Source organism: Gopherus evgoodei, chromosome 18 (assembly GCF_007399415.2).
Source record: "Gopherus evgoodei ecotype Sinaloan lineage chromosome 18, rGopEvg1_v1.p, whole genome shotgun sequence".
NCBI lineage: Eukaryota > Metazoa > Chordata > Testudines > Testudinidae > Gopherus > Gopherus evgoodei.
Window position 1 is genome coordinate 17,836,919 of NC_044339.1, and position 18,318 is coordinate 17,855,236.

The following is an 18,318-nucleotide window of genomic DNA, read 5'->3' on the forward strand; positions in this document are numbered from 1 at the left end:
TCCCAACTGATATAGGGACCTGACTTTCCAAGTTGTTCCTTGAAAGGTCGTCAGCCATTATCGCTATGTAAAAATAATTATAGGTCCCATAAAAGGCTGAAAGAAAAGAAAGGAGGGAAGAAGGAAAGGAAGAGACTCGTACAGATAATGAAAACCTCAGATTGCTTTAGGGCTGCGTAAAAGAAACTAGACTCTTTTAAAACAATAACCCAGAGATTGTATTAACCTGTGCTCCTGTTTTTATGAACAAGACCTCAGGGCTTGCAACCTGGCTTGTAGAGCAGATCTGAGCCGATGGGAAAGCCCATCTTAATCCTCTGTTGTTTGTTCTTTGCTTCTTAGTCTTTCAAGAAAGTGTCCACAGACCTCCCTCGGGGGACCCACTCATCTAAACATATCTTCTGTCATATAATCTCTTCCCTCCCAGATCTGTTGAAGTGGGAGGGAAAGCTTTTGTCTCACAAGTGCTGGCCTATAATTTTCTTATCAAGTGCCTGTGTAACCAAACAGTCTGAAGTGGGTCTGAGATCTGTAGGCTCAGAAATTGGATCACATTGTAAGCGGGGAGGGAATACATCCCCATAAAAGAGAATGGGAGTGCACAAGCTAAAGACCTGCTGGATGTGCATGAGAGACTGCTGCTTATTAAAATAGCAAGAGTTATGGTGACATAATCAGCAAAACTGACTGGGCAGTGCAGATAGTGTCACTTGAAAGATTTGCACTTTTAATCAAGATGGAGAACAATTTTTCCACCTCTGCATGTTGTACCCCCATAGCATTATCCTGCCATCTGCAGGGGCCTAGCTTTAGTTCCAGGGGTTCCAAGGCTTAAGCAGAGAACATTGGTAGGATATTTTCAGATCCTCAGCTGGGAGAAGCTAGGCAGTTTCAAAGAATGACTGTTACAAATTGGTTTTCAGGAAATGCTTTGGGCCTGATTCTCCATTGTCACCCACCTTGTGTTGTCATTTACACGTGTGCAAAACACTGCCCTATTACAGTGGCTGCATCTAACCTCACTTTACACAGGTGTAAGTGACTATAGCAGGTCTGAGGCAAGTGGGGAAGATCAATCCCTTTGGATTCATTTGTAAAAGACGTGTTGTGAGATGGAGAAAGTCCATGTGATGTATTCTGAATGTGTCAGAGTTTACTGAAAGCGTAAACATTATTTGCTTGACAGCTGTTTGCATGACAGCCATTAAGTGCTTAAGAAGGCAGAGATTTAATTATTTCTCTGTTTCATTATATCTTATTAAAATTTCTGCAAAGTATTAGGAGCCTCATCTGAACAGTTGCTTTGTTATGGTGTAGATCATTTGTTTGTGTCAGGCTGTGTCTCCTCTGATTGCTTTCTCAATCTTTTTTTGCTTAGCTTGCTCCCAAGGACATCGTTTGAAACTGTACATCTAGAATTTAATTTCTGATGCATCAGTAGGGCTCCAGTGAAAAACGGAAGGAGGTCTTTTAATGACTCAGTTGCACTCACTCTAGAGCTGCAGGGCAGAGCAGTATAGGAAAGCCAGGGTGAATAGTTTGAGGTGGAAGGAGTAAACCATGCTTATTAGCGGACTTGACGCCCGCTAAGCAACTAGAGCAGAACTGCACTCCAGCATCCTGCTCTGAAATCTAGAGATCTTTCCAAACGGTTATAGATTGGTTTGCAGCAAGGGGTCTTGTGCAGTACTGCCAGCAACACTGCAAGACCTGCTTTCCCTATGATGTTTTGGCATATCTGGATCCAGCTGGTTGGAATGTATAATTCCACAACCATGAAAAATAAACTGAAACATATGTTAATCAAACTCTTCTGAGTCTCCAGGAAGGGTTTGGGTTTGGTTTGGTTTTTGAGTGAAGATCTAAGTTGTTTTTTGCCCATTCCTGGTTAAAAAAAATAAAATAAAAATAGGGCCAGATTCTGCTAACCTTATGCTGAATAGTCCCTTAGTCCTGAGGTGACCATTCTACTTACTGTCTGCCAGTGTGGCAGAATTAGGTTTTTGCTAAAATGAACAGCTGTGACGTGAGGAAAAAATAGAGGGAGAAGATGGATTTGCAGTGGCCACAGGATACCATTTGCAGAGTTCCCTTTGGCACTGCTGGAAGCTGGAGTCTCTCCCTCTCTGATCTTTACTGGGTTAGAGTCTCTAACAGATTCCTCCCCTCTTTTAGAGTGGGAGGAGTTCACTTCAGGGAAACGCTCCCTTCCCTCCCTTTATTCCTGGCCTTTCATATCCATGCCATGTCTCAAAGGCTCTTCAGATCAAAGCAGTCATTTGCATAGTCATTCCAGTAATTACATTCAGTAACTGTGGGCACTGAGCACTTCACAGGATTGGGCCCTTAGGACCCAATCCTACATCAGTGATGTCAATGGGGGGGTTTGCCTTATAGTATCAGTAGAAAACAGGATCAGGCCCTCAGTGGGTTACAGACCAGTGTGGCTCTATTCTAATTAGCTGTAGTAGCCATAGAATATCAGGGTTGGAAGGGACCTCAGGAGGTCATCTAGTCCAGCCCCCTGCTCCAAGCAGGACCAATCCCCAGACATTTTTTGCCCCAGATCCCTAAATGGCCCCCTCAAGGACTGAACTCACAACCCTGGGTTTAGCAGGTCAATGCTCAAACCACTGAGCTATCCCTCCCCCTAGTTGATACAGCCGGGGGTAGATTGTGCCTGGGGTAGATGGGTGTGAAAGGAGAGAAGAATGCCAGGACCCTTTACTCTCTGAGTTCACCTGCCCAAGATCCAAGCCCTTATGCTCATGGCATAAAAGGATGGGGGAGGCATGGATACCATAAAGAGGACAGAAAGGAGAATGCAAGTGTGGCAAGGCCATCCCTCAAGCCACGCCTTCTCCCTGGCCAGTGGGGCTGGGCAGATGCAGAGGGTATTGGGGTGGCGCAGGCTTGTGTTCTGCTAAGCACAGCACTTTGTGAGGTAGAGATCCTCTAAGAGCAGCTGACAGCCCCTTTCCACCCACCGCCCCATGCTGTTCCTTTGGGCCAGATTCCAAGCCAGTGGATAGCCTTCCATTGATATCAAGGGAGATTGGAGTAGGCCAGGGGTTCTCAAACTTCATTGCACCATGACCTCCTTCTGACAACAAAAATGACTACATGACCCCAGGAGGGGGGGCTGAAGCCTGGGCCTGCCCACGCCCTGCTGCCCAAGGGGTTCAGCCCCTGGTCGGGAGGGCCTGTAGCCTGAGGCCCTGTACCCAGGGCTGAAACTGAATCCTGAGCCCCAGTCAGCAGGCCTCAGGCTTTGATTTTGGCCCCAGGTGGTGGGGGTTGGGCTTCAGCAAGTCTTAACGCCAGCCCTGGCGATCCCATTAAAACGGGGTCGTGACCCACAGCTTGAGAACTGCTGGAATAGGCTCTTTCTGCATAAATCTCCCATGCTTAAAGCCATCATCTTGCTGTCCATGGAGGGCATCTTCAGTTGAAGAATGATCATAATAGGGCAGCCTGTTTTCTCTTTGCATGCAAAACATTGCCCTGCATCAAAATGTTTGTGACACATTTGCTGTGTGACCCTTTTATAACCACAGAGAGAGAAACCCTTTCCCATGCAGTGTTTTGAATATTTATATGTAGATCTCTAATAACCCATACTGATTCTGAATATATATTGTCCTCCTAGTTAGATGTTACCATTTAAAAACAAACTGTTCCCCCACCTCCACCCAAAAAAGCAGCAAATTTTGATGAGTTTGAAATTAGATGCTAACCTGAGAGTGAATTAGCCCCAGAGATTTAGAGCTGGTGTCTTTTCATTTTCTCTGTCTCTGAGCAAACTTGCACAGAATAATAATCTACTGAGGGCAAGCTTGTTCCTTTAGGTGCCCCAGAGGTGCTGTGCCTCAAAGGCACTCCTGAGAGTTGCAACCCCTGCCCTGCACCTCCCCTGCCAAGGGGAGCAGTCATTCATTGGTTGCCTACAGCACCCTGCCCATGTGTTGGCTCAGCTTACTCCAGCTGTTTTCCCACCTCTTCCTGTCCACTCCCTGCCCACCTACTCCAGGAAAGGAGCAAGGAGACAAATAGTCTTGCTTACTTTTACATGGCTGGAGCCAAGGGCCAGGCCTGTCGAGAGAAATTTGAGGGCCCTTCCGTTTCACTTTATTTACACAGATCTGTTACAGATGTTTTGGAGGCCTCTCTGAGCTCTGGGCCCCAGTACAACTCTCCCTCCCATCTCCCTCTCTCATCAGCCCTGACAAGGTCTAGGTAGCCTTTTTAAGGGCCCTGCAGCGGTGGACAAACTGAATCACAGCCTAGCCTTTAGAGAGCACCTTTCATCACAAGGCATTTTACAGACTGTATCCAGAGAGGGCACATGTCAGCCACTGCCAGAATGCAGCGGCCTAAGGGGTGGAGGGCAGCAGGCTTGACGGCAACTGCTGTGCAACACTCTGCACATCTGTAAGGGTATGGGTAGATTTAGCCAAGGTCATTTGGCTACAGGCTGACTCTCCCCAGAAGTGCTCTAGGAGCTTTAATGCCTAGAAAGAACCTAGGGTGTTTATTATGGATTGTTCCCCTCCAGACAACATAACAAATAGACTATAGTTTTACACAATACAGAGACAAAGGAAAACACAACGAGATAGGAAAAACTGCTTTGTAAGTTTATCCATATCTAGCCAAATAAAGAAACAGCCATGGGGCTGCCAGCAAGATAAAGTAGCACGTGGACATAGACGTATTTTTGTACCACATCCAAAATCAAATCAAAAATCCATCCCAGATTTGTGCTCCAAGAAATTAGGATCTTCACTTGTATGCGTTAAGATCAGACTCATTAATAACTTTATTACATTGACCATCATTTGATGTTGACTTGCTTGGAAGCTTTGAAAATAGAATCAAAGAGTAAATCATTTTAAGCCTCATCGAAATCTGGAAGCTGCGAAGGATAAAACATTTCTGCTTGACTGCTTGTTTTAGCGACATCTTGCTTCAAGATTCTAAGTCTCATTCTGGGGGGCTGAGTTTTCTTCCTGAGTTCTGGGAACGTTCAAGTGCCATGTGCCACATAATTGACTTGTGTTCGCTGTTTGCAGTGTTGGTCGCAGGACACTGGAGAGACAAGGTGGGTGTAATAAAAGATAATATCTCCTCCCCCTCCACACACACACCTTGTCTCTCGTGTTAGCTAACTTGGGTTAATTATGTGGGACATAGACATCTGAAAGATCCCCCTCCACTAAGCTGCAAGGAACTCATCTTCTCTCCTTCAGCAGGACAGAGGGATGACCTGGGCTTCCAGACAGCATAAGGCTCTCACACTTCATGTTTAAATAACAAAACGGTCACTTTTTCTAGCCTTACCCTTGACGGGGATCAGCATGTACTAATAGCAGTTCATTTAGCAGCCCAGCAGGACGAGTGAAGGGTAGGTGAGATGTGTTCTGCTCTTCCATTGCTGCGTGGAGAATTCAGGAGAGATGTTCCTTTTCATCCTTAAATCTCCAGTAAGCCAATGGAAGAGCAAACCCCATAATCACTCATGTAATGATTACATCCCTTTAAAAACTTGGCACGGCGTTCTGTGTAGGGATCTGCTCTATTGGTCAGCATTTCTCCTGCTGTGGTTTTTGCCTTATGCAAGTCATCTACATGCAAACAGGTGCAGCTCGAACACTTCACCTGCTGCTGCTGCTTATTTCTCCACTTAAGTTATAATCCACTATTTGTGAAACTAAGTTTTCATATGGAACCCTGAGTGTGTACCGTGTGTACAATGGGCGAGGCATGCCAGGCAGTTGGCAGGCCCCTGCCCTGAGGAGCTCCCATTATTAAAAGACCCAGCAGCTACAATAGGAAACAAAACAAATGCTGAACAGTGTGAGTGCACGATGTCCCAGAGGCCTCCTGCAATGAGTGCTCCTATGGTAATAGGTTGCTGTGGAGATAGTTGCAATGTCTCAGAGGCATGGTGGCTTTAGGGGAACAGTAAGCAGCAGAGATTCTGTTTTCATGCAGCTATGCATGCATGAGCCAAGTCCTGACAGCCTTGCACTGATGGGCAATGATGTCAGCAGGAGTGTCGCATGCGTGAGGATGGAGCAGCACGTAGGAATTGCCCTATCAGATAAGACAGACCCATGAGCTGTCCAGTCTGCTGTCTCAGCCAGTGGCAATAACCAGACCTTACAGTGATGAGTGCCTGAAACAGATGAAATAGAATGAAAACCCAGCAGAGCCATCAGACTCTAACAATGGAGAGGAATACGTGTGCATTTCTTGCCATTCCTCTAGTTTGACAAGGCTGAATATAGTCCTCCCTCCCTAGTGTCTTTCAACCCAAAGGACCCCACAGGCCTTCACAGACTTTCTTATGTCCATCATTGCAATGCAGACACCTCAGAAATGAAATGCAACAGCATTATAACAACACTACACAGCCAGTCAGAGAAGGAATGGCCTGATCCTGAAAGGAAATGAGTGTGTCTTACCTGTGGGAGGCTAAGAGCCCATGTGAATCATCCTCCTTCTCACTCACTGAAATCAGCGGAAGCTGAGTTCTCAGCCCCTCTCAGGATTGCGATGAAAAGAACTCCCGACCTGTTAAAATCTACAGGGGGCGAGGAGACCTGGGCTCAGTTCCTGGCTCAGCCATGGACTGCCTGTGTGACTCTAGGCAAGTCACTTCATCCCCCTGTGTCTCAGTTTCCCTTCTGTAAAACAGGGATAGTCACACTTCCTTTGTCTGCCTTGCCTATTTAGATGGTGTGCTCTTTGAAGCAAGAACTGTCTCGTTCTGTGTATATGTACAGCACCTAGCACAATGGGGGACCGTTCTAGGTTGAGGCCAGTAAGCTTTTCACGTACAATCAGTTAGTGAGGCGGAATGTATTTATTCCAGTTACAAGTTAGCCAGGACACAGAGGTTTGTGCCCATCTTGTTGGGACACAGCAAACAGAGTGCCAAGCATTTGCGTCATTCACTGGCTAGTGTCCATCAATTCTGAGTGAATATTTCCTGGCAAATTAAAAAAGGAGAGAAACATGAGTTGTTTGCCAAAAAATTAAAAAAATAAAATAAACGAGACAAAAGTCCAAAGACAACAGCTTGCATGTCTCTGTGAGTAACTCTACACTTGCATTCTGAAAACTAGCCGAGTAGGAGAGAGGATCTTAACAGGCTGTAGGGTACAGAGCTGGTGCAGCGGAGGTGTTAAAGCATAAAACACCAGAGCATCAATGAAGACCAAAGTAACGCTAAGATTAAAAAATGAACTGACGTCCTGCTGGTGAGAAGTGAAACTGGTGACAGCTGCCTACTGAATGAAACAGGTCCCAGGGGAACATGACTGTGTTACCTGTTTATTATTTATTTCGCAACATCCACCATCCTTTCCCATGGCACTTTCATAAGGAACCAAGCAAAACAGGCTCCCCTATCTCAGTTAAGAGTAGGGAGCAAAGAGTTAATTCCCGATTATCCCAGGTGGCTGAACACTTGAGTTGCAGTGAAACGCTGGTAAAATTCATTTAACTCCTGTGCTGGTTTCTACCTGTCAACGGCTCCTGACATACTGTACGGGGAGTGAAATGAGCCTGCACAGTCCAGAGGAAGAAGAAAGCATTCTTAGGAACTTTCTGGGGTTGCATTAAAGACCAATGTGCATGCATTACTATTATTATTATTATTTTAGATGATGCTTTTAAAGGCTCAGTGATGAGCATTGCTTTGGTCTTCATTGCTTCCTTTGCTGTTTCTTTCACTTGAGTCCGGCTGGAATATGGACGATGTAAGCACCATTAGATGCCTCAGTCAAGATAAAGGTAAGGGAAGATTTTTGTTTGTAACCTTTTCAAAGATTTAGTTACACTGAGAAGGAATGCTTAGCTCAGCCTACATTCGGAGTTGATATTATGTTGTGTTCAAACTGAGCTGTCTAGTGCAAAGATGTAGCAGTTTCTTGAGTGAGTCTTTGCAGTAACTTGGCTTTTCCTGACGTTTCCAACAAACCTTAATAAATGTACACATACACACACGCGCACACATTTGTTTGTAGCCAGGGTCTGCTTCTCACCGATGAGCAGAGAGGAGGCACGAGTTCTATCTGTCTCCCTTTTCTGTTGCCTAGATAGCTGGCTCTCACTATAAAGAAGAAATTTCCATTTTTATCCTCAGACCTTTTGCTACCCACAGCAGAAGAGGAAAAAAAGGCTCCCGGAACTGTTGCGAGTCAGCTGTTTGCTTTTCAGAGAATATGTGTGATTAGTTTTTAATGTTATACCGTTTCTTTTAAACCTACCAGGCTAGAGTCCTTAGAAACACACTGAGCCATACTCATCCCGGATGGAACCTGAGGTCCTCTCTGTGAGTTGCCTCCAGCTGGTTTGATGCTTCTGCAGACGTTCCCAGTCACATGAATTTGGGGGTCATACCCTCAGCTCCTGCGGTCACCTAGAGAAATTATAATAATTTGAGCAGAAACGTGTGCAGTATCTGGGCAGATCTACACTTAAAATGTTACAGCGGCACCACTGTAGCAGTTCAGTGAAGATGCTATTGCGCTGAGGGGAGGGTTTCTCCGTTCGGTGTAGGTAATCCACCTCCCTGAGAGGTGGGAGCTATGTCAGTGGGAGAATTCTCCCCTCAACAAAGCTGTCTACATTAGGGGTGAGGTTAGTTTAACTGCATCAGTGTGGATTTTTCACACTCCTGAGTGTCGTAGTTATACTGACTTAATTGCCTAGTATAGACCATCCCCTCTCTCTTTATTTTTAAAACTGTATAATTGTTATTGACTTCTTTGGAAAGAGGCCAGTGGCAGCAACCCTGAGTTGCTGTAACATTACATTAATGGAGTCAAATGACTAACTACTTATCTCTACATATTTTATAGCACTGTATTTTATGCCTGGTAGCTATGCAGTTTTATAACTGTTTTGCAGTGACTTCTCGTATGGCTTCTCTGTGTGCACTGGTGCGGTATGTCAGTTATCTCCTTCACATCTGTTGGAATGCCTGCAGTGGGCATGATTCCCTAGATTTGCCACACCAGACCAGGGACATATTCACCGGGCGTCCCTTTCACACAACTAAAGATGGGTACTGGCTGGAAAATTCACATCCAGATTCCAACTTCCCCAAAGTTAGAAAGGCTCAGATCAATGTGGCTGGGACCATTTCAGTCATTCATCACTGATGCGACTGATGCTTTGGCAACCCAAAGATGTGGATTTGAAAATTAAAGCCAACTGGATTTTAAAAGCCTGGCTATACTGCAGCATTTCAGCAGCATTAGAATAACAAGGGAAGTCTGGGGAACATCACCTATGATCTGACATGTTAAGAGAGTAAACGGCCAGACTGTGGGCCCCTTACTCACAATGTTGAGCTGTACAGTACTCACCCAAGTAATTCAGTTAACTACAGTGAAGTTCACAGTCTGAACCTGGGTGGCTTGGATGCCCAGCAAAATTCCTGAAGACTACCTAAGCTGTAACCACTGTCCCATGGGGTCTGCAAAGTATTAAACAAAATGATAGAAGTATTTGAGATTCAACAGGGGGACATGCTTTAATGATGACATCAACTTAACTCTGAGTGGTTTCAGAGTAGCAGCCGTGTAGTCTGTATGCGCAAAAAGAACAGCAGTATTTGTGGCACCTTAGAGACTAACAAGTTTATTTGAGCATGAGCTTTCGTGGGCTAAAACCCACTTCACTGGACGCATCCACTGGAAAGTACAGTAGGAAGATACATATATACACAGGGAACATGAAACAATGGGTGTTACCATACACACTATAAGGAGAGTGATCAGTTAAGGTGAGCTATTACCAGCAGGAGAGAGAACAAACTTTTTGTAGTGGTAATGAAAATTGCCCTTTTCAGCAGTTGACAAGAAGGTGTGAGGAACCGTGTGTGTGGGGGGGGGTGGGGGAAATAAACATGGGGAAATAGTTTTACTTTGTGTAATGACCCATCCACTCCGAATTTTTATTCAAGCCTAATTTAATGGTGTCCAGTTTGCATATTAATTCCAATTCAGCAGTCTCTCATTGGAGTCTGTTTCTGAAGTTTTTTTGTTATAATATTGTGACTTTTAGGTCTGTAATTGTGTGACCGGGGAGACTGAAGTGTTCTCCATGTGCAGCAATGCCCCTCTGCCATGTACACTGGCCAAACCAGACAGTGTCTATGGAAAAGAATAAATGGACACAAATGGACACAAATCAGACATCAAGAATTATAACATTCAAAAAACAGTTGGTGAACACTTCAATCTCCCTGGTCACTTGATTACAGGTGCTAAGGAAAGCTGAGTGGGAAATGGTTTCCCAGTTACATAAGAATTTTCGAGATTTAAAAAATTCCTATCCCAAACTGTGACAAAAAGTCAGTCCCAAAAATCTGAGAGAATTTTTAAATTGTGTCAATTGAAACATTTTGTTTAGACAGTTTTGAAAAGTTTCAATTTCAACCTTTTAAAAAATTTGATAAATTAACTTAAATTTCTAATTGAAAGGCCATTTTGAACCAAACCCCAGAACTTTTGAAATGGACATTTCAACCATTTGAAACTTTCTTTTTTCAAAATTGTTCTGAAACGGGGGAGTTGTCAAAAGTTTCAGTTTTGACAGATCATCATTTCCCATGACAGCATGTTTTGTTGGAAGATTCCCAACCAATTCTAGTGTTGACTGCCTCCAGGAAGATACTGAGTGCCCCGGATTCCTGGTAACCTGACTAGAGGTTGAGAGCACTCCCCATGTTTCAGGATTGGTCCTAATCTTTGCTCTCCAAGGTCAGCCACTCCACACTTAGGAAATGTCCCCTGGGGAAGCAGTGGTGGAGTGGGAAGCATACCACCTGCAGCACCGTAACCTCTTAATAGCAACCTTGCTACTGCTTGTTAGTCTGTCTGGGAAGAACAGATTTGGGGCACATTGGAGGGATGAGTTCTCAGACTTTCATTTCCCAGGCCCCTGGGAAGCAGTCAATCGCAGTTACTTATTTGAGTTTCGTGGTTTAAGCCCCAGCATTTTCCAACTGTGGTTTGTGGATATTCACCAAGTCTCCGTTTTTGCCAGCGGGTGTCATTCTAAGCCAGCGATAGGAAGTATCTTGGAAGCAAAGGGTGCTGGAGAAAGAAGAAAGAGCAAAGGTACTACAAAACTCTGCTGTAAGGCTAGCAGCAAGGCCATTACACTGAGCAGGTGTTTCCTTACTATCACTTTGTGTTAATTGAGAACCTGATTCTCCTCTCACTTACCTTAGTGACAGGTTTCAGAGTAGCAGCCGTGTTAATCTGTATCTGTAAAAAGAACAGGAGTACTTGTGGCACTGTAGAGACTAACAAATTTATTTGAGCATAAGCTTTCGTGGGCTAAAACCCACTTCATCAGATGCAACACACCTCTCAACAACATACTAACCCACAGAATCCTTCCTACCAGCACTACAAAAAGAAGGATTCTGCGTGGACTCCTCCTTAAGGCCGAAACAATAGACTGGACTTTTGCATAGATTGCTTCCATCAATGTGCACGGGCTGAAATTGTGGAAAAGCAGCATCACCTACCCCATAACCTCAGCCGTGCTGAACACAACGCCATCAACAGCCTCAGGAAAAACTCTGACATCACAATCAAAAAGGCTGAGAAAGGAGGTGCTGTCGTCATCATGAATAAGTTGGAATATGAACAAGAGGCTGCTAGGCAGCTCTCTATCTCCACATTCTAGAGGCCATTACCCTCTGATCCCACTGAGGATTACCAAAATAAACTACACCATCTGCTCAAGAAACTCCCTGAAAAAGCACAGGAACAGATCTGTACAGACACATGCCTAGAACCCCAACCGGGACTATTCTATTTGCTACCCAAGATCCATAAACCTGGAAATCCTGGATGCCTCATCATCTCAGGCATTGGCACCCTAACATCAGGATTGTCTGGCTATGTGGACTCTGTCCTCAGGCCCTATGCTACCAGCACTCCCAGCTATCTTTGAGACACCACTGACTTCCCGAGGAAACTACAATCCATCGGTGATCTCCCAGAAAACACCATCCTGGCCACTATGATGTAGAAGCCCTCTACACCAACATGCCACACAAAGATGGACTACAAGCCGTCAGGAACAGTATCCCTGATAATGTCACGGCAAACCTGGTGGCTGAACTTTGTGATTTTGTCCTCCCCCACAACTATTGCACATTTGGAGACAATATATACCTTCAAGTCAGCGGCACTGCTATGGGAACCCGCATGGCCCCACAATATGGCAACATTTTCATGGCTGACTTAGAAGAACGCTTCCTTAGCTCTCATCCCCTTACACCCCTACTCTACTTACCCTAGTGTAAAGCAGGGATGACTGCACTGGAGCCAGTGGAGTTACACTAGGATAGGAGAGAGCAGAACCAGCCCCTGACTGGAATGTTTTGTATTCCTGAATTACAGCCTGGTAGTGATGAAAGGTACCAGCTCAACAGGTCTCCAGGCCAAAGCCCGCGAGTGACCCACAAGTCAGTAAGAAACAGAGAGCTTTTTCCCTGCAGAAACACTGTAAGATCACCCCATAATTGTTTAGAAAAACAACGCTGCACTGCTAGGCAGCAGACTCCCAAACTCTGAACAATTGCTCAGGATGCAAGGGAGATTGGAAACAAGCATCAGTGGGAGCAGGATTGGGCCCTCAGGTAATAGAGATCAAAATCTGTGGAAGGGACTTTACAGTATTAGGCATTTCCTTTTCATATGGCATTGGTAAGACTCCCCACAGCCCTGATAGGCAGCACCTTGTGGGTCAGATCTAGGGGGTTGGTTAGGAAGTCAAATATATATTCCCATTAGATGTGACCACAGAATCAAGCTGGAATTCCAGCAGTGATCAAACAGCTGTAATTTGGGAAACACCAATATTCCACACTGAGGTAAATCTGAGTAACTTCACTGAAGTGAATGGAGCTGCTGTGGATTTACACCATCTTAACTGAGAGCAGAATTAGGCCTCCAGCATACAATGGGCTGGGAGCCAATTTATCAGATATGAATGGGCATCTTTTATGGACATCCTCGTTGCTCCTATTAGTTAGCTGTCTCTTTGCTGCTGCCTGACATTCATCTCACTGTACTCAGTCCCGGCTGTCAGTTTAGCTAGTGTCAGGCGGAAAATGCCGGTTGTGGTGCTCAGTGTCCTTTCCTATCAATCTATCTAGCAGTGGTACTGAGCTAGCTGACAGGACACTTTGAAGTAGCACTCCAGGATCAGATTCTATTTTGAAACTTTTTACTTACTACACACCTCACAAGAGCAACATGGTCCTGTTTGCATTACTCCGAGAAATGGAATCTGATAACAAGCTTTATTGATGTGAAGTAGGGTCGGGCCAGAGAGCTGGTGTTCGTCTGAGACTGGGATTCATGGTTTGAGACTGAAGGACGGCTTGGATTTGATGGTGATGAAATCTCATGAGCTGCTGCAAGGTTGTTGCTCCCAAATTACAGCAATCTATAAGAACAGCTGCTTTTGTGATATTTTTGCCCTTTTGAGCTGAGTCCAGTCTGAACAGACTCCTTCCTGGCTTGGATCCTCAGCCAAAAGCATTGGGGCAGGATTGGATTTGGGTCCCATCTTTAGTAGGAGATAAATACATAGTTGGTCTCTTCCATTATGGGTAAAATTGTCACCTCTCGTGGATCTGCATCACGCACTCCACTCAGTCTTATACATGTAGCTTCCATTTTCATCCAGCTATGGTAATTGATGCAATATATTTCTCTTCCAACGGAGAAAGACATCGGGGAGGAAGGATGGTCTATCGAGTAGGGCACGAGTCTGGGTTTTGGCACACCTGAATTCAATTTCCAATTCCTGACTTAGGGCAAGTCGCTTAGTTTAGCCTGAGCCTCGGTTCCCCATCTATCAGATGGGATGTAGCCTGATCAATGACTGCACTTAGCAGATCATTATCGAGGTGCAACATGCACTTGTCACATGTGACAGTTCTTTTTTCAGGTGGCTACTTAGAGTTAATGGAGAAGATGAAATTTGGTGAAACACCTACACAAACTTTGAGCTTTACTTCCTACAGACAAATATAATTGAAATAATAAAAAAATCAGTATACATAAATATAAGAATAAGAAGTACAGTCATATGGTTTCCAGCATTGTTTATATTTGTAATCTTGAATTGTGTATACTTACAACTTTATGGAGATCATTGGAAACAAAGACAGTATGAAAAGTAAGTGGAGCTCATCAGCAGGAAAGTCCTGATTTGGTTTACACTGTCTCAGGGAGCCAATGAATTAAAAAATAGGAACTAGATTTATCCTCCTTCTTTGATCAATTTCCATGCATGCAACAAGATTAATACCTGCCCCTTATCCATATGTGGCATTCCAGCTTTCCATAGCTATGCCTTTAATCATGAATATCACTAAAATATATCACACATTTCTGAATAATTCCTATACATTATTACGGTCTAACTACCTAGTTACAGCCTAATAACCGGATTCCTCCCCCCGTCCTCTCCCCAAACTCTCTTCTTGCAGAATTCTGCAGCGTGCTGCACTTTCTGTGGTTACTTGTTTGTCTCGAAATGAGAGTGCAGAATTTGTGACCTGGGGTTATCTTCTTGGGCCTGCTGGCTTTTAACCCTAAACTTCAGCCTTTAGCATGACTGCTCTCACAAGGCTTCACACTAATAGCACAGGTCTTTAACTACAGCAAAGCCTAATAGTCTAATTATTTGTTCTCCTACTTGCTGTTACAGCTTTGATACCTTCCATTAAGTATGCTTAACAAAGAAATTATAATTTACCCAAAACTATAAACCGTCTAAGGTCAGGTCAGAATCATTGGTCAACAGGGGATGATGCCTCCCTACTACATAGTGGAGTTTTGAGATGGCAAAGCCCATTAATGACTGGAAGCTGCACTGTTACTATGGTGAGGAGGGTCTAGATAAGTTAATTTATAAACTAGGTTCAGTGGGTTCTTATGGATGAGTTTACTGCACTATTTGTTCTTGCAGGGTCTTAGCAGGATCAGTGTCTAAAGAGGAAACACTCTAATTTATGATGGGGAGGAATATTTCTGATAGTCCATCTGTGGAGGAGGTTTGTGCTAGTCACTTTTTGGTGTGAAAAGTGAAGGAATGACAAAATCCCACTTGAAGAAGTAGGCACAGCCCTCCCTGATCTGCTTGCATGATGTGTGTCGAAGTGAGATAAACAATAAATCTGATACATCCAAGAGCCTATTACACTTGCCAACGGTCAGTGAATTAATTAAGGTGGAGGAATTTATTTTTATCTTTAGGAAACATTTGGGCCTAATTCTCTGTGACCTTGCACTTTGTGTGGTCATTTGTAGCTGTAAACCAGTGGTTCTCAAACGTTTGTACTGGCGACTCCTTTCATATAGCAAGCCTCTGAGTGCGACCCCCCTTATAAATTAAAAACACTTTTTTAGAAATTTAACACCATTATAAATGCTGGAGGCAAAGTGGGGTTTGGGGTGGAGGCTGATAGCTCATGACCTCCCATGTAATAACCTCATGACTCCCTGAGGGGTCCCGACCCCCAGTTTGAGAACCCCTGCTGTAAACAGTGGTTTTAAAAAGTTACCTGATCTGAGTTCTTCATTCACAGCAAGTGATAGCATTTTCACACCCACTTTGCACAGACATAACAGCTGACACAAAGTGGAGAGGAGCAGAGAATGGGGGCCCAGATAGGCAGCTACATACTGTAAATGTGTAAAAAAAAATTATTCTGTCCGAATCTGAATTACATGGTTGGCCCTGCTGTTGCATCATGAGTGGAGTTAGTAGTACCACTTAATATTAAGGTTGCCTGACACTTCCCAGTGTAAGACCCTATTTTGAGTTGCTTATAACTTTGCCAAACTTTTAACAGTTCAGGCTGAAATTTTCCATGGAGGGTGTCTGCCTCAGGAGGATTTTGAAATTTGTAGCCTGAATGGTTCAGTTGTTTATGACAATGAGGCTAAGGAAAAATATGTTGCTTTGCAATGCAATAAATAACTCAATAAATCAGGTAACCTTTCCTTTGTAAAGCTCTGGAGTCTCAATGCTTTCAAACAGGGACTGGAAATTTGGCAGGTGGGTACCTTTATATCAAGGATGTGCTTTTTGCCTTCCCGGTGAAAATCTGTCCACATTTGAGCATGTTGTAAACACAGGTGCTGGAACTAGGAGTGCTGGGGGTGTGGCTGCACCCCCTGGTTTGAAGCGGTTTCCATCATATGCAGGGTTCGCAGTTTGGTTCAATGGCTCTCAGCATCCCCACTATACAAATTGTTCCAGCTCCCTTGGTTCTAAGTCAGGCTACGATTTGGTCACGGAGGTTGCGGAAGTCATGGATTCTGTGACTTCAACCCACAGCAGCTGGGAGCTGCAGGCTACCCCCACCTCTCCTGGTGGCCAGAAGCTTCGGGGTACTCCTGCTGCCTGGAGTGGTGCGGTCCCTCACAGCTCCCCAGCCACTGTGGGTGTGGGGGAAATCCCCTGGAGCTCCCCAGTCCCCACAGGCGGGGTCCCTTCCAGCTCCCAGCCACAGGGCAGGGACTGCAGCTCCCTGCCACATCAGAGCAGGCTGCTGGCAGGGCCGCCCAGAGCGGGGGGCAAGTGGGGCATTTTGCCCCAGGCCCCACAGGGGCCCCGACGAGAGTTTTTTGGGGCCCCGGGAGCAGGATCCTTTTCTTGCTCCGGGGACCCCGGAAAACTCTCGCAGGGCCCGGGCCCCTGGAGCTTCTTCTGCTCTAGGTCTTTGGTGGCGGGGGGTCCTTCCGCTCCGGGACCCGCCACCGAAGTGCCCCAAAGACCTGCGGCGTGAGGGTTCTTCTGCCGCCGGACCCGCCGCCAAAGTGCCAGGTCTTCAGCGGCAATTTGGCGGTGGGGGCCCCCCATCACTGAAGACCCCAGGCCCCCTGAATCCTCTGGGCGGCCCTGGGTCCTGGACTCTCTTCCAGGCCCGTTTTTGTCATGGACAATTTTAGTAAAAGTCAGGGACAGGTCACGGCTTCCCTGAATTTTTGTGAATTGCCCATGACCTGTCCGTGACTTTTACTAAAAATGTCCATAATAAAATCATAGCCTTAGTTATAAGCCTTGGAAGAATCTCAGTTTGCACATGCTCAACAGAGACTTAGATTTTAGAAGCCAAAATCTCTGAAATGCCAGAATTAAGATTGTCTGAGCAAACTTAATTCGCACCTCTTGTGTGCATGCATTATGATCGTCTTTAATTATGTGATCACATACTATTTTGTCCACTGCCACAGTCAGTGCACAGAATGGACCTGCTCTGGGAATAAATCAAGACTGTGTAGTTAAGGAGACTGTTGTGTGCAGGACCCCAGCTTTGTTTCTTGTAGAAGTCAGAGGAAGTGGTATGTCGCAGGGACTGCAGGAGGAGAAAGGATAGTCTCATGGCTAAGGCAGCTGAATGGAGAACAGGATTCTATCCCTGCCTCTGTCAGTGTTCCTGTGTGATGCTGGGCAAACTGCTTAAACCAGACTTTTCACAGGGGGCCACTAACTGTGTTTCTCATTTTCTGGGTGTCAGACTTGTGGTCTGATTGCCGAGTACTTGTAGCTGCAAGTGAAAGCTGTGCTTGGAACAAATAAAGCGCTGTATAATGGTAAGGACTCTGAAAAATCAGGTCTCAATTGGGCACCTAAGCACTCCCTGTGCCACAGATCCCCATCTATAAAATAGCACCCCCTTACCTCACCAGGGTGCTGGGAAGGTAAGTTAATGTTTATGAAGCACTGATACATCATAGTGCTGAGTGCCATAGAAAAGCCATCAAGGACCTTTGTAACTCTTCGTAGCAGGGTTTAAACAGTGTGCAGTAAATAAGGCATAAGGCCCCACATTGAACAAAAAGGAGAAAACAAAATATTACATAGGTTCTCATTAATTGAGCACCATCCATTCTGTGCACTGAATGAGGCAGGAGGCCTGGAAAAAATAGTACATGATCCTGTAGTTAAAGACGGTATCGTAATTCATATGCACAAGAGGGTTGAATTAAGATTACGCAGACAACCTTATTTCTGACATTCCCTAACTTTACAGGGCTTGGCTTTGCAAGCTTAATATTCTTTTAACATAACTCTTTTGTATATAACATCTATGGAAGATAGCTACTATAATTTGTAGTCTAAAATTTGTAGAACTGTTAAAAAAGGAGAAAGCACAAGTTAATACCAAAAGCACAACAAATTGGTGTTTCTCATTTAATGACGTCCCTAAGCAGCATATAAAGGATAATTCTCAGAATCTTGACCCTTTGTGGGCCT

At 44.9% G+C, this 18,318-nt stretch overlaps 1 protein-coding gene across 6 annotated transcripts in view; it reads left to right on the top strand.

Moving 5' to 3' along the window:
• The window catches only part of PLCH2 (phospholipase C eta 2), a 323,217-nt gene that overhangs the window by 158,295 nt on the left and 146,604 nt on the right, over positions 1-18,318 (top strand). Inside the window, exon 1 of one of the 6 annotated variants that reach the window (XM_030537216.1) lies at positions 7,628-7,800. The exons of the other annotated variants lie outside the window; for them this stretch is intronic. Coding sequence (XP_030393076.1) covers positions 7,758-7,800 — 43 coding nt within the window. The 5' untranslated portion in view covers positions 7,628-7,757. Of the gene's footprint in view, positions 1-7,627; positions 7,801-18,318 lie in introns of those variants that run through there. 6 annotated transcript variants of the gene reach the window in all.